At 35.6% G+C, this 16,352-nt stretch overlaps 1 protein-coding gene across 4 annotated transcripts in view; it reads left to right on the forward strand.

Moving 5' to 3' along the window:
- Nucleotides 1–7,449, forward strand: part of LOC134846537 (cAMP-dependent protein kinase catalytic subunit alpha-like) — a 40,056-nt gene extending 32,607 nt beyond the window's left edge. For all 4 annotated transcript variants that reach the window (XM_063863918.1, XM_063863916.1, XM_063863917.1 and 1 more), the window contains 3 exons: nt 5,795–6,017; nt 6,183–6,470; nt 6,587–7,449. In XM_063863918.1, coding sequence (XP_063719988.1) covers nt 5,795–6,017; nt 6,183–6,470; nt 6,587–6,712 — 637 coding nt within the window. In that variant the 3' untranslated portion in view covers nt 6,713–7,449. The remainder of the gene's footprint in view (nt 1–5,794; nt 6,018–6,182; nt 6,471–6,586) is intronic.
- The last annotated feature ends 8,903 nt before the right edge of the window (nt 7,450–16,352 follow it).

The raw sequence follows: 16,352 nt of genomic DNA on the forward strand, positions 1-16,352 counted from the left end.
AATTGGGTTCCATATGTTTACAGAATTCTTAGGTTTAGCTTCTGTAAGAGCAATAACGTGCGGTAACAGGTTTGTTTGATGTATTAGCGTTTGTAACTCTATGAACTTTTCAGGGTTTAGGGTGTCTACATTCCCGAACCAGAGCTCAAAATGTTCTGTTTCCGGCGTTGTTCTTTGCATCATTGTTATCTCCCTTTTCTTTACTCTGATTATTTTGTTCCCTCTGACAATGTGAATGAAGTTGCCGGGTTCCTCTGCTGTTAAGTTTTTTGCTCGCTGCACTAGGAAGCGGATTTTTCCCTTTTTTTCATGCGCCTGTCTGGAGTGATTCTCAGGTGTTTTAGCTCATCCTTGGCATACTTCAATTTTGTCAGATTTTTCATCTTGTGTTCAGCATCATCCTGTGTTTCCAGTGTGATTCTCAATGGTCTTGGCCTCGTTTCGTTTTCAAGGGTCCTCAGATAATTTGCCAAGTCTGGTGCGATTTTTAACTATTGTTGGTTCAATTTCTATGCTTGCGCATAGCTCACGGATTAATGACTTTTTTCATTCTGTCGCAGTTTCGGTTCGGTTGATTTTCTTTCCGGTGCTTTGTGTATGATTAGATTTCGTTTTCTTCTTAAATCTTCTTCCTCTTCTCTTTTTTGCTCAGCTCCAGCTTCAAGGATTATGTCTTTCAGAGGTTTAGTGACATTTGGTTCTATCTTCCAGGGATTTGCATTCGATCCCATTGTTGGCTGTGCTTTGTTTTTTGTTTCATTCATGAAGTAATAAAAATCCTCCATTAGAATTTTCACGGAATCAACAGTTTTATCCAGATCGGTCCTCATTTTGGATATGTCCTGATGTGTTTTTGGAGTCACTGCGTCTTTCATTAGGTTCTTTACATCCTCGGTACAATTGTCGCAGCACCATATTCCTTTAGATTTCGACATGTAATCATAAACTGCCGTTGGCATTTTCAAACATTTTGCACAAAAATGTTTTGCACAGTTATCGCACTCCAATACTTGATCCAAGGGATCTCCGTAGTTTTTTCTACAGGTTACACACGTCCAGGCCTCATCAACCTGTGATTTATTTGTGTTTTTCCATGTACGGTTACTCATTTTTAAAGACTTCACCTAGGCCGCTCCAGAACAAGTTCCAGGTAGCTACCAGAGTAAAATCTATTAAAAAAAAAGAGTTTCTAGCCTTACTGTTTCTTGCTTTTCTTATTCTTCTTGTTCTTCTTATGCTTTTGAGGCCTGCTTTTTTTCGTGTTCGTTCTATCGCTTCTTTTTTTCGACTTTCTTTTTCTAAATAGGGGTCTATACTTCACAAGGGACTCGAGGTTTATAAATCGTTTTAATATGGTTTCAAGGAACTCTATTTCCAATATAGTTGAGGGGTGGATTTTCTGGAGGTTGGATTGGTACCACCACTCGTTTTGTTTCCTTCTGGAGATTAGCTTTTTTTCCGGCTGGTATTACGAGAATGTCCAGCTTTCGTAGATCCTCGAAGATATTTCTCGTGCCTTCCCTTTGGCAATATATAATTGCCTTGATTCTCCAACTATGCTTTCTGAGTGTTTTGATTAGGTTCGGGACTGTTTCTGCTTTCTTGTTGTTGAGTCGATGTTTGGTGATCGTGTTATTCAGCACGTCGTGCCAAAGGATTATCTCTTTTTTGTTCCTGAGTGATCCCTTTTCCAGGAGAAAGTCGAGATTCAGGACGTTATGGATAGATTTGGGATTGAGACTCAGTCCTTTCGTTGCAAAACTGATTCGGGACAATACTCTCTTCAATTTATTCGGGGCTACTTCGGTTGAGGCTTTGAGGGAACTGGCTCCAATTATATACACCATTAACAATCTTCACCCACGAAACTAGAGGCGTGGGACTTGTTAATAGTGTATCGATTCAGTCCTGTAGCTCAGATTATCTGAAATTACACGGTTTGTAAATTTGAAATGGACAAGCTTTTTAATAAGTTTATCACAACAATTAGGCTAAATAGCACTTTAGCTTATTTTTGTTTAACTTAGTTTATTTTAGCTTAAGTTATTATGGATCTGTAGCGTAGAGGTAGGGAAGGAGACCCGAGCAAAATAAGAGGGTTCGAACCTGGGCATGGTCGGATGTTTTAATGAACTTTTTCGTATAGTAGTTAAAATGCGTCCGTTCTATAAAATGAGGCTTGTTAGTTGGTAAATTTCTTTTTTCAAATTGACTGTACTGCTAATGCGTCATAATTGACTTGCGTTATTTAACAATTATGTAGACTCGTAATTGGCTTGCGCCACTTCAGAAAATATGTAGACTCAAAGTTTTACTATTCAGTTTTTCCCAGCAACGTTATCGGTCATATTTCTGCTTGTGTATGCGAAGTGCAACTTCGGTTCTTGTTAATATATATGAAATTACATCATTGGCGGACTGTTGTTTGACTATTTTTTGTCGTCCAAGTTTCCAAAGCATGGAATTTGCGTCTGGTTTAAGTGTTAAAGTTAAGCTTGCGATGAGCAAGGTTTATTGAAAGTCGTTCTGTAATTTTTTCCACTTTGTTTTTGAATAATTTCTTGTTTATTTTTTGGTTCAATGGTTTCGGCTTATTTTATAAGGCCACATTCATCTTAGATTACGTTTTCAAGTTTTAAAATGTCAAAGTTCAATTTTTTTCATTTCAACAATTGGGATCGGTTCAACGGGCGTCGACCCAACTATTGTCGGTTAAATGGCGACTTGGAGAACGTTATTGTCTTGGGAATTATTTTCAGCTCATCAGGCCTCTACTCAAATTTGTTGGGCTAAATGGCCACTAGATAAATATTTATGAATACAAATTTAACGCTAATGATTGCGTTGCTCGACAGTGTTTTCCTGAAACGGAGTATCAGTCATAGACAACTTACGAACTTCTATGAAATTTAGTAGATGAAGTTTCAACATTTTTGCAATAGTTTTCTATTCAGATCTTCCGTCTCATTTTCTATTGGCTAGCTTGCTATGCTTGCGCCGTATCGCAAGTGCTACGAAGCTCTGCTTCGCCTCTGAGAATGGCTCATGAAGTTCAAAGACAAGGTTTTCAACTCGTTGCTTTTTTTAGTTTGAAATTGTTAGCCGAATGAAATAATTTTTAGATCCAGTTTTCTTATATCGGGTTAGTTTCATCTGAAATTTTCAATCATGAAACCCTAAAACACTTGACTCTGAAACCCTCGACTATGAAACCCGAAAATAAAAATCATAAATTGTTGCATTATAAATTCGATAACGACATTGAACTGTTGCATTATAAATTCAATAACAATCTTGAATGTTTGAGCAAGAATACAATTAGGGTTCTTTTTTTTCCAACCTGAGTCCGACTTTTTGTACATTTTGAGTTCATTTTCTAAAAGTATGCAAATTGCGCTCTACAATTGCGGAAACGGTGCTAAACAATATGATCGATTTTTACTTTCAAAAGTGGATTTTTTTCAAATATTTCCAGTCAGAAAAAAAAACATTTAACCATTAATCCAGTTTATACACTTGCGAACTTTAGTGAGCGTAGTTTTATTCGACGACTATTCTTTTAGTTTTAGCCTAAGTCGCAGATATTGGTGCCACTTTTGGGACACCTTTACGGCTTTTTCATAGCCTGTGCTCTAACAATCGAATAGTAATAAGTTAACATAGTTGATACATTTTAAATTCATCAAATGAACCGAAAAAAAGTCATTTGTTTCAAACAACAACAAAAATTACGATTTTAGACTTTTTCAGAAAAACTCGATTTCAGAAATTTTCTCACTCAATATATCTCGCAATTTTTCGAAATTCATCGTTTATACGTAATATAGCTTTATGGTCTCCAATTTCTCAAATGCAGAATTAGTGTGGATGCCTTCAGTTTTTTATATGTCAAACTATTACTTGCAAAATTGTGTCTATTTCTGTTTGGTGCCCTTTTTGCTGCATAGCATTGGCAATTTGTTAGCTCATGTAGCTGCTTTGTTTGTAACAACATGTGACAGTTGTTAAGCATGCGTGACCGCGAGGGCTGGGCGTGAGATTCCAATTCTCGAAGTAGCAGGTTCGAAGCCCATACGTAGCAAAATTTTACTAATTCGAGGCTTTATTCTATCTTTCATATTTCACTTTATAAAGCTGCTTTTTTGTGGTGCTCTTGCTAGTGTTTGCGAAGCGCAGCTTCGCTGTTGTCTTAAATTGCGTTATTTTTATGGAAAAAGGCCAATCATAAAAAACTCAATTTAACCAGAATATATTTTCTATTTGAGAGTTGAAAAGTTTTCCAAATTTTTGGGTTCCTTTGTTTTTATACACTTTTCCGAACGTTTGTTGACAATGTAAATCATAAATAAGAATTGAATACTTGTCTTATCAGCTTTTTTATGTAGACGTATTCTTTCCAACCTGGTATCTCAAGGTGCATTCTTACCCCTGGCATCTAAAGATAATCATGTTGCGATTAGCAAGCGTGATCAAATCGGGATATAGAGTTAGCTCAAATTGTTTATCAAAATCAGTATAATCATTTCATGGACGGCCAGTGCTCGGAGGTGGAATCCGCGTCACGTTGTCTAGCACCAAGGATGTGTCAGTTTGATGGCAAAAAGCTTGATATCGATCTTGATGGGGGCGATGTTTTGTCTATAGGGTTACGTCGCTGATTACGAGTTCTTATCTTTCTTGGAATATTGAAAGTTTTTCAAAAAACAAGTCAGCATTTTTTTTCTGTTTACTTGCGTTTCTTGACTTGTTTCCAACTATCTTGTCTCTTGGTTAAGTTTTGTAATTTCGGTGGTCGGGGCAATGACAGAATGGTGACGACATTTTATCAGTTTTCCACGGTTTTTATAGAAGAAAAAGTAAAAGATATTCAAGTAGCGAACGATTTCGCTTATTCCTTATTTTCAGCTTCGACTTTCGTGCTTTTTTTTTCAATTTTTGTAGCTTAAGTTTTCTTTGTACGGCTGTTTTTCTTCTCTGACCATTAGTTGAAGATTGAAATGATGGTAGCTTAAAAAAGACGAATTAAATGTAAGCTTTAACTCTTTAAGTTTTTTCACGATCAAGTTCAAGTTTTCGTGGTTTGATTTATGATTTTTTCGTTTGTTAAATGAAGGCAAACGTCACTATCGAAAAGCAATAGTGAAAGGTTTACGAAAAACGTGAATGACTTTTTAGTTTCCAAAATGGACTTCAGTTTTCAATGGAATAAAAAAGTTAGCCTTTGATCCAGTTTTGATCTAAAAACGTCTTAATCGTAAACAATTTTTGAAGTTAATAGAACTTCAACGTGATATATTTTTTTCGTATCCTTGTTTACATTTTTCCAACTTTCTGTTTGGCTATATTTTTACAGTTTCTGCCCCTTAGATAAATCTCAGAAAAAATTACAGGTCAGAAAAAAACTAAATAGTTCAAGCGATAAAACGCCTTGTTTATATTGAGGCTACAGCAAGCCGGCCTGGCACATTTCAAAACAGGGTGTTTTAAAACCGTTTAAAAGCACTGTTTTAAAACAAGGCCGTTTTTGCTGTGTTAGAACATCAGGACGGTAACATCTTCCAAAAGTGAGACGCTATAAAATTATTTTTCTTTGGCCGGCACATGTAAGGTTTGCAGCTAATTTTTTTTGGATCAAATCCGCAATGCAGAAAACCATAGTGTAGGTTTTTGAAAATTGCTCCAAAATTCGGAAATAACATGTTTCAATATTCAGCGGAAAAAATTAAAACTGTTTTAAATATAAGTTTTATACGTCTTTAACCAACGGTGCACCAAGTACCTAATAATGTTTTAGCGAGCCACATAGCCGTTTCTATGCATCGCAAATCGTCCTAGCATTTGAGTATCTGCATCATCTGGATCTAATCTACAGGGATCTGAAACCCGAGAACTTGTTGATTGACTCACACGGTTACCTCAAGATCACAGATTTTGGTTTTGCCAAGCGAGTCAAAGGGCGAACCTGGACGTTGTGTGGAACACCTGAATACTTGGCTCCCGAAATCATCCTCAGCAAAGTATGTTTTTTAGTCCAATGTGAAGTAATGATGGCCATTTCTAAGAGATGCTCTCTACTGTATTGAAGGGCATTGGTAGGATATCGCTTATGCATCATATATAAATTGAAAATGGTGCTATCAAATTGAAATGTATTTACTGTGATTTATTTGTACTGATTCCAGGGCTACAACAAAGCTGTGGATTGGTGGGCATTGGGAGTGCTTATCTACGAAATGGCAGCCGGATACCCTCCGTTCTTCGCAGACCAGCCCATTCAGATCTACGAAAAGATTGTCTCTGGAAAAGTGCGGTTCCCCTCCCACTTCAGCAGCGACCTGAAGGACCTGTTGAGGAATCTTCTCCAGGTAGATCTGACGAAGAGGTTCGGAAATCTGAAGGCAGGAGTGAACGATATCAAAGGTCACAAGTGGTACAGCTCAACTGACTGGATCGCCATCTATCAGCGAAAGGTCAGTATGGTTGCATGGTTGCTTACGAAAGGTCAGCATGGTTGCATATGAACCAGCTCCAAGTATTCCACAGCTATCAGATAAACAGCCGAACATAAACCATATATTTTTTAAAGGTCGAGGCTCCTTACATCCCCAAGGCTAAGGGACCCGGAGACGCAAGCAACTTTGATGAGTACGACGAAGAGCCGCTGAGAACATCAATAAACGAGAAACTAGGCAAGGAATTTGCCGACTTCTAAACACCCTCTAAAGAGAACAAAGATTAAGATAAAGCGATGAGATTGTATTTAAACTTGTTGGACTGAACACCACCTCACGCTGTGCAACTAACATAACGACGTACAAAATCGAGAGACCATTTAATTGGTGTGCAAACTCTAAACTCTCTATTCTATCCCAACTTTTTTAATTTTCTGTATTGTAGCAAGCAGTAAATCAAAGTTTTAAATTTATTTCACAACTCATGCTGCTAATTATGATTGCAATGATTGCTTAATTTTTCGCAAACCAAGAGAAACAAATTATAGACTCGAAGTTCCAGGATCTCCAAAAATCAAGATCATCCGGTGTTTTGTTATGTCAAATAGTGTATTATGAATTATTGCTAAATGTGATTTCTAAAATGTTCGATCTAGAAATGAGGTCCAAAAACCACCTGCTTCTGGTAGCACTGTTCCAGAAGCACTGAAATATCTATCAAAATTTTTTGTACAGGTTATGCATGCATTAGGAAGTTTAATACACCCATATAGCATCTTGCGAATGATGAATTATGTGCTTGCAGTGTAGATGCTATAATAGATTTGCAGCAGCTTGCTGTTACACCAAATTTAAAAATCTATCCTTTTGAATCTACTATAAATTGTGCATAGTATTCTTTACTAATATAAAGTAATCTAAGGAAATAACAAATTTTAGGTGTTTTACTGTTAATTAGCTAATAAAAAGTTGATACTTAATTTTAAATATTAACTAACTGTTTTTCAGCAAGATGGAACAGGACTGAGTCACCTTGAAGCTCATTTTTGGTGCGCTCCTTAAAATTTTAATCGAAAAGCTTTTTAACCAAGGCGTGAAACTTGTATTTGACCCCATTTTCGGTACAACTTCGAAAAAACTTGGAGGAAAATTGTTAAGCAAGTTGGTATCTTCAAGGTAATGAGCATGAAAACATTTTTGAAGCCAGTATTTTGAAAAATTGTTGAACAGATGAAAATCTGTTTTCTCTTTTTTTTTTGCTGAATTCAAATTTTGTTCGCGCTTGACTTGAAATTTTTGTTTCGGAGACAAGGAAAACTGAATTTAGACAATATTTGGCCCAAGGAAATTTTTTTGTTTAGATCGAAGTTACAGAAAAGCAAAACTATCATAATATCGCAGAACTATCGAAACTATTATTATCAAGAGTAATGAACGTAGTCAAGACTCATATAGGTCTTGGTAACATTTGTTTATATTTTCAGGAAAAATACTAGAACATTCAACGCTCAGTTTTGAGTTTTCGCAGCTGTATTTTTGATTTATTTATCAGGTGAATTTTTTTCCCGTTGTTCAAGAAAACGTTAACTCCAATTTCGAACAGCAAAGTTATAAAAGTTACAAACAACCTTATCGACTTATATTATAGTGTTCAAATTGTATTTTGAAGTTCAGATTTCACAGCGGAAAAGAAATTTTCATTTTGATAGAGTATCTCAAAATCAATGAGATTTATCAAAGAACAACTACATCAATTTTGGCTTAAACGTAGAACTTGAATTTCAAGAAGCTTGATTTTGATTTGTTTTATGAGTTGAATTTAGACAATTTTTCGAAATTTGAAAAATGATTTTTTTTAGCCTTCGGTAATGCGCGTGTAGTAACCATGATATTATGGTTTCCCCCTTTTTAACTCTAAACAACTTAACACCCTACAATTTCACTCCCTACTTTTTGTTGCCTTAGCACTTTAACATCGCTACATTTCAAAACAATTTTTCTGATTTAACACCATTTCAATCCAAAATGAAAAGAAAACTTACTTCAAAGGGAATTTCGGTAACCATCAAAGAATTAAACGAGAGAAGTTTTTGCCATTTAAAGGCAGACAAATTCGCGTTACTTGCTTTGCGTAAGTTTTGAACAGAAACGACCTTGCAAATGATTTCAATGAAACGTTTCAAACCAAAAAGAAACGGCCTTGCCAATATTTTCAATGAATCATTCCAAAATGAACCAAAAACAAGCAATAATTCAAATGAATTTCAAAAGCTCGCAAATAATTAGAGGTCCTTTGACTAATATGGCATAGTTTTCTAGACATTTTCAGTCGGTATAGAAATTTAAAAAAGGTTTAATCAATGCCAAAAGCCTAAAAATCAAAATTATTTGAAGCATTCTCGAACTTAAATTTATGACCTGATCGCTTTGTCAGCTTTTTTTGAACTGTTGGCAGATAAACGCAAAGCTAAAGGGTTTGCCAGCCCGTTGTCTCAACCTAGCATTCCTAAAATAAGGGCGATTGTTCTGGTATTAAATTGGTAATGCACGAGTCAAGTTCTTGCGTTTAGTTACGTTTCCGGGATTCTGCAAGAAACGTCTTTTCAAAAAAAGCTGACAAAATTTTCAGTAGAGTTAAAGTTTGATTTTATATTTGATTTAGATTTGATATTTGGCAAAACCGCTCTGGCAACTGCAACAGTCGGGGTAAATCTCTCGCTGAGATCTTTTATATGCTTTATGACATTTCGAGCCTCCGATTTTCCCGCTGAAATGTCATGGTTATGCTCTTCACGCGTCTCGATTAATTCATGATTTTCAGTAATGGCAGTTGCTCGACATTTATGTGTTTGATATTTTGACCAAATCCAGTTTTCTGTAAACTTATTTTTTCGCTTGAAATAAAGTTCTTGACCGGACGCTATAGGAATTGGCTTGTTTTTAGATGAAACTGTGAATTCGAAAAAAGACTCAATCAAAATGTGTTTATTGTGTTTGCGTTTGTTTATCACTCGAGTAAAGTATTAAGTGACTGTCAAAATTTAATTTTTGCTAGAATTTTTACGTCAAATTGATATGAATTAGCACAAGCAACTCTTTTTGTAATCATAATGGTTTAGCGAAAAGTCTAATTAAAAATAAATTACAAACTTGTTGATAAGAGTCTTAAGAAATTTAGGAAGCCTCCTTTTAGCATTTATAACTAAGATAAACCAAGTTTTTCATTATGGTGCGTGCGTTAAATGCAGGATTAACTTTGGTGTGATAAGAGCTAAGATAAGGAATTCATACAGCATTAATTTTAATAGTGAAACGACTAGGTGTTAAAATTTACTGTGTTGAACTGGAAAATAGGAGTTATATTGTTGTCGATTTAAATTGTTTAGTAATGAAATGACTAAGTGTTAAAATGTACGGTGTTAAATTGTATGTCATTAAATTGTAGGACACCGATATTATTTGCTTGAACGTATGTAATGATATTAGAAATCAACAAGGTTATTTCAAGCCAATTATTTAATCTAGAATTGATTCGTTTCAGATAGTTTTAATTAGCGCAACAGTCAGCGAAAATAAACCATGAGATAACTTTTTTGGAAAATTTATCAGTTCTGAAAAAAGATTGAAATATTTCCTTAAGTTAAAACATGGCGGATACAGCAAGATTTCGGATGCAAAATAATTGTACTGACATGGAAATACTGAGTGTACAGGGCCATGGAAAACTCAGACATGCCATATCAATTTAAATTTTGGTTGGAACAATTTCTCATGGCTGTGACAGTGAAAGAAAACGTCAGCCCTGAGTTACTTATAGAAGATCCAAAGATCGTTTTCGAGGAAGCACCACCAAGATGAGAGATGCCGATACACGATGAAAACGCAAATGCTATAGCAGCACAACAATTAACAGACAATTTGGCAGTTGACAGTGTAACACCCTAAAAAATGAAGAATGAAAGGCACGAGGCCCTTAGTTGAGGCACTACATTTTTTTCATGTATCATGATTAAATTTAACAGTGAATGCGGACAGCAAAAAACGCTTCAATTGATTGTAGGAGCCAGGAAAAACATTAGAGCGACTTTATGATGCTCTTACCGACTGCTGAAGCAGTCTTTTGAAAAATGGAAAATTTAGAAGATGAATTGGTGAGGGACATGTTTATATAAAGAATGAAACCCACTGAACTCAAAAAGACACACTAACTTTAAAAATATATATCCAGAGGAAGTCCTTAATGGAGCTATGAACTTTGATTACCGCAAACAGTCGACGCTTGATATGCAACAGGGAAAACTTTTTAAGGGGCGACCGTAAAAATTATACAATATCCATGATGGACATCGAAAACAGAAATATAAACAACAAACCATGGGGAAGAGACGATGACCGATCAAGACACAACGACTACAAAAACAGCTATAAAGTTACAAAAAAATGCAATAGATGTGAGATGATCTTCTCAGAGTGGACTTCTAAAAATTGTCTAGCTATGGTGAAACTGTACAAAAATTGCAATAACTTATCCGGAATAGCTGAAGAATTCGAGGCATCGGAGAAAGAGTACAATTTAGTCAAGGACTTTCATTTATATGATGAATTCAAACTAATATCTATAAAATTGGGAAAATAATCTCACAAAAATCAAAATGTAAAAAAAAGACAGAAAAAATACAGAAGAAACAAGGACAAGGACTGTCAGAGAAGATATTAAGCTTTCACGAGCTTTAAGCTTTCAGAGATCCAAGTTCAAGACGATGAAATCACTAAAAGCGTTATAGGCATCCCAAATATTCATTTGACAGCGGCTGGAAGCCCTGTACTGTTTCTGAAATGAGCAACAATGAAGCGTCAAACCAACAAAATTCTTTCTGGCAGAAAAATTTAATCTGCCAGCGCAGCAACCGATCATGGTTTTGGGAGCACTTAAATCAGAAACCAAGTCAACTGACTAAGATGTGGATGAAGCCACATTTCTTTTCTAATCACTGAATGGCAAACAAGGTGTAATTAGGTCTACACTTTCAGGAAAAACAGTGATTCACAATTACACAAAAAAAAATTAAAATTTTTTGACTGACAAAAGGAATCAAAAAATCTTGTGGTGAGCTCGAAGTTTAAGTTTCCATTTTGTCGCAACCAAAAACAAAATATTTGTGTCTACTTATTCATATACAAGAAAAAGTGCAGCTTGATATAAAGAAACTGGGGTACAAGATAGATGTACAAAAAATAGACAAAATTTTATCGCACCCATTGTCATCACAGCGAAGAAAGAAGTTTATATCAAACTTGCCTTAGATGCGCAGCCGAAAAAATAGGTAATTCTTCCGAATCAAAAACGAAATGCCAAATTTAGACGAACTACTAGACGGTGTAAGTCAGATAGTGTCAGCAGAAAAAGAAAGGTGACCATAATTCACTGTGTTAGAATTGGAGGCTGTACTAGGCTGTGCAAAATTAACATCGTAGAGGGATCATTTCAGGCATTCATGGAATTCTCCCAGCTTTCTGTGGGCTAGCTGTTATGCCGACGGGAACTTCAGAAGCAAAGCAGACCGAACCATAAACAACGCCGAAACTACTGTTAGCTTTCTGGATGACATTTCCGTGGTATCGAAGGAAACAAGAGTGATCACGATAAATGATCTTTAAAAGTCATGGAGGTATAAAACGAAAAAAAGAATGACGTGGAAATTCTGAAAATGCGAAAATTTCCAGAATGAAGCGAATTGTTTAGATCACAACTTACCTGAGAACTGGTTGTTTTTGAAAGTTAAGAAAGCTGTAGCGATACTAATACTTATTGTATATTGTATAATCATTACCTGGAAAAGACATGGGTTTTTTTGAATTATTTCTTTGGAAAGCCTAACAGCCTACCGTGACCTGAGTTCGAATTAGATGCAGAGTTTTCAGTTACGTCTTTAGTCAGTTTTCATGAGGCTCTCGACTGCTTCAATTAAGATGCACAGCTGCGTTGTTATTAAATAACTCTGGGACACTCCACTCTATGCGCAAAATCAATTCAACAGTAGTCAATGGTTCAACAAGCGCTGGCCATAGCAACAAAACTGTTCGAAAATGAACAAAGCACCATCAAAACGAAAAGAGTCAGGGTACACGACCGTCAAAAATGCTAAACCGCAGTCTAGCTCAATTTTGCTTTTACAATGCAGTCGGTTCGTGGTATTCGGCACTCCTGGATTTCTCACAAGTTTCTATGGGCTAACTGACTAACCGGTGAGAGTTTCAGAAAGCAATGGAGCTAAGGATAAAGACCGCTGAAACTACAGTTGGTTTTCCGGATGACTTTTCTTTGGTATCGAAGGAAAAGAGAGTGATCACTATATATGATCTTTAGACGAATGAAATGTTTCCAGAATGAAGCAAATTGTTTAGGTCAGAACGTATCTGAAAATTGGTTGTTCTTAAAAATTAAAAAAAAACTGAAGCTATACTAACACTTAGCCCATCCGAAATTTGAAGCAATTGAGATCGTTTATAGTTGTATCAACTTCTTTTTATTTTTCATACCAAATGCACCTAGCCTTACGGATAACTTCAGACCTCTATCAACAGAAAAGCATCAGAGGAAGACACATAAAAGTTCTCTTGAAAATTATTTTATGGGACAGGAACATTCGAAACGGTTCGAAGAAGTAAAAACGGCAACAGCTACTTTTTCTAAAATCACCTAAGACCTAACAGTAAAAAAAAACAGAAATAGAACGTGACGCTAATCATAGTGGCTTACGGCCACTTTTGAACAATATTCGATCACCGTGAAGTGGGTACCGATATCAAATTGCCTGAAAGTATTTAAAAGTTCAAGAGAAATCAATTCTAGCTCAATTTTTGTTTGAGTTTAATCGTTTTTTTTTTTGAAAAAAGAATTCATTTCAGCTACAGACCATAAAGTTTTAATTGTAGCCTAAATGTTTAAAAATCAAACAAAATTTGTCAATCCAGATTGAACCAGTGGGCTGATTGGTTACTTTGCTATCCGGTTCAATTTTCATTTATTACTGGAAAAGACATTGGTGTTGTGGATTAAGAGAGCCTAACGCCAAACCGTGACATGAATTCAAAAAAAACGAAGTGTTTTTAGTTACGTCTATTGTCAGTTTTTATGAGGCTCTCGAGTGCTTAAGCAGTCAAGTAAAAAAAGATGCACAGCTGAATTGATCTGAAATAATTGTGGAACACTCCGTGAGCAAAAACCACTAAATTTTAGTCAAGGTTTCAACAAGCGGTTGCCATGGCAACAAAAATATCCAAAATTGAACAAATCCGCACTAGAACACGACCGTCAAAAACGCCAAACCGCAGTTTAGCTCAATTTTTCACTCAGCGTAGTCAGTTCGGAAAATTACTGAAGAAAAACCTTAATGAAAAAACATATGATCGAATGGAGGAAATGACGGAGAAAAAAAACTAATAGATAGAGGAGAAATTACTATGAAAAGGATCACGGAGACAATACAAAGAATTCGATCAATTAAAATCAAAATGACGAGAAACAGCTCAGACTCCAAAAAGAACGTTCCGAAAATTAACGCGCCAAAAATCAAAGGACGGATTGGCCATGAAATAGAATGTGAAAAAAAAGAAACATCGGTCAAGGATGCCAGGAAACAAAAAAACGCGGAAGCAGTAAAAAAACCCACAGAAACCCCTTACTTTTTGATATTCTCGAAGAACAAGACTCATCGCCGAAAAAACTACCGGAGAAACATGAACCGGGGGAACCGGTATCAGGCAAAAACAAGAAAAATTAGAGAAAATCACAAGGGAGACAAAATCAAAAACGAATTTGAAGTGGGAATCGCAAGTGGATCAGTTATCGACTAGAGGCGTCCAAAGAAGAACTTTTACGCAAAAGAAATGCGGGAGCATAAAACTATTTAATACCCTAACCCAATTTTACGAATGAGTTTAGTCACGAGGAGGTGTCGGAAACTAACGCCAGACAAAGCAGCAGGGCCAATGAGGAGACCCGCTAAAACATCCCGTGAAGCAGATCTCCGTGAAAACATATATGATTACCAACGTAGCAAAGGTAGCCCTGGATCCAAAGACGGTGAAACTAAGTGAATTGCTGAGTAAAAAACCCTATTCTATTATTGTTCCGACCATTGAAAATGGGGAAGAACTTTGTATTCGAGTCTGTTTTAGTTTGTTCTAGCTTTTTTCAACGCAAAAAAGAGTCCAGCGTTGAGTGATAAATCATATTCATGTCGTGATATGAACCACATCAAAAAATTCCTGAAAACTTTTTTAGTGTCGAAAAAATCGTATTGGAGTTTTTGATTTTTGTCTAAATTTGAGCGAATTAAGCAAGCAATCAGGCTTATAACAGCTGAATTAAGCAAAATTTAAGCCCTAAAAACTTAACTTTAAGCAAATAAAATTAGTTTTGGAGTTTTGAAGCTCCATTTTGAAAGAGTTTGACTTTTTTCTAGTCAATTTTCTAAAAAAAGTTTTTGTCTAATTTGCCTATGTTACTATGATGTCAAATATGTCTAAAATATACTTTTACATCAGACTTTTTTATCCCCTCGCGCAGAAGAAAACTTCACTAACTTGAGAAAAAAATGTTATGTTTGTAGTTTTTAAAGACTATGGTCGGAACATTCTGGGCTACTTGCACAGTAACCGGCTATCTTGGTATCTTTGTTAATTTTTATTTTTTGATGCCTCCAAGTTTTTTTTCCGTTGACAGAAAAGTGTGGCACTGCGGTTGCAGTTCCCTTGATATGTGTTATGTACGCAAACGTATGTGCTGTTCTTATCAATTGTCAATGTCTAATTGCCTTCCCCATTGAGTCTAATTGTCTAATCCAAAAGAGATAGGCGATCATCAGATTGTTACAGGGAGCTACTTAACAGCCAGCAACGATTTAAATCAGAAAAAAAATAAAATCATGAGTTAATGTTTTTTGAATTCTTGTCATTTTTGCCATCAAAGTTGAATTTTATCTTATGAGTATTTATACATTGTAGTGTAAGAGTAAGACTCTACTTTTGCCAAACTAACTCGCAAACAAATGTGCTCAATGGCAGCACTTTTGCAATAATCACAATCTGTAGCCTTGTAAGTTTCTTAACATATGTTGTCATAAATTAGTTCTTCAAGTTCAAAAAATATTTTTTTAGGTTCCCGAGTCGAGATTTTTCACCTAATTTGAAGCAAGATTTGAGCGGTTTGAGCGGTTTTTTTTATATGATTGCGCTCAAAATCTCGCTTCACAATGAGCGGTTTTTGATCGGTTTATCAAAAAAAACGCTCAAAAACCGCGCAAAACCGGCACATTGCCTTTTCCAGTCCTTTTGATGGTTTTACGCGCTTTGTTTAAGCCGCTTAGAAACTGTTCAAATTTTGCTGGAAAACCGCTCAAACCGTTCAAATCTTGAGCGTTTTTTGAGCATGATCTCGACCCGGGTTTGATTTTGACCTCAAATCAAATTCATTTGTTCAATGGAAGGCACATTCACTTTTAAAACACAAATCTACTAATAAAGAAACTGTCAAGTTGTTTGTGCTCAATTTTATTTCAAGTTCATTTTAAATATATGTAAACTACATTGGTTCAAAAATCGTCTGATGAAATTTAAGTTTGTATTCGATTCAAAACAGAATGGAAAATAACTACAAATCCAGTTTCCTACGATGAATTTTTTGTTGACAAAACCTTGCGTGATTCTATGATCATATAGCTTTTCCATCAGATAAAAACGCTTGAAGAGTCTTTCTGTCATTTTGGTTTTCCTTTTCTTATGGTTCAAAAACGATCAATCGTTTTAAAATTTTATTGCGTTAACTGTCCTTTCTGACTAAATTTCATTTTTATTGCCATGGATTTTTTGTATGTTCTAAGAGCAAAACTGATGAAA

This window comes from Symsagittifera roscoffensis, chromosome 5 (genome assembly GCF_963678635.1).
Source record: "Symsagittifera roscoffensis chromosome 5, txSymRosc1.1, whole genome shotgun sequence".
Taxonomy (NCBI): Eukaryota; Metazoa; Xenacoelomorpha; order Acoela; family Convolutidae; genus Symsagittifera; species Symsagittifera roscoffensis.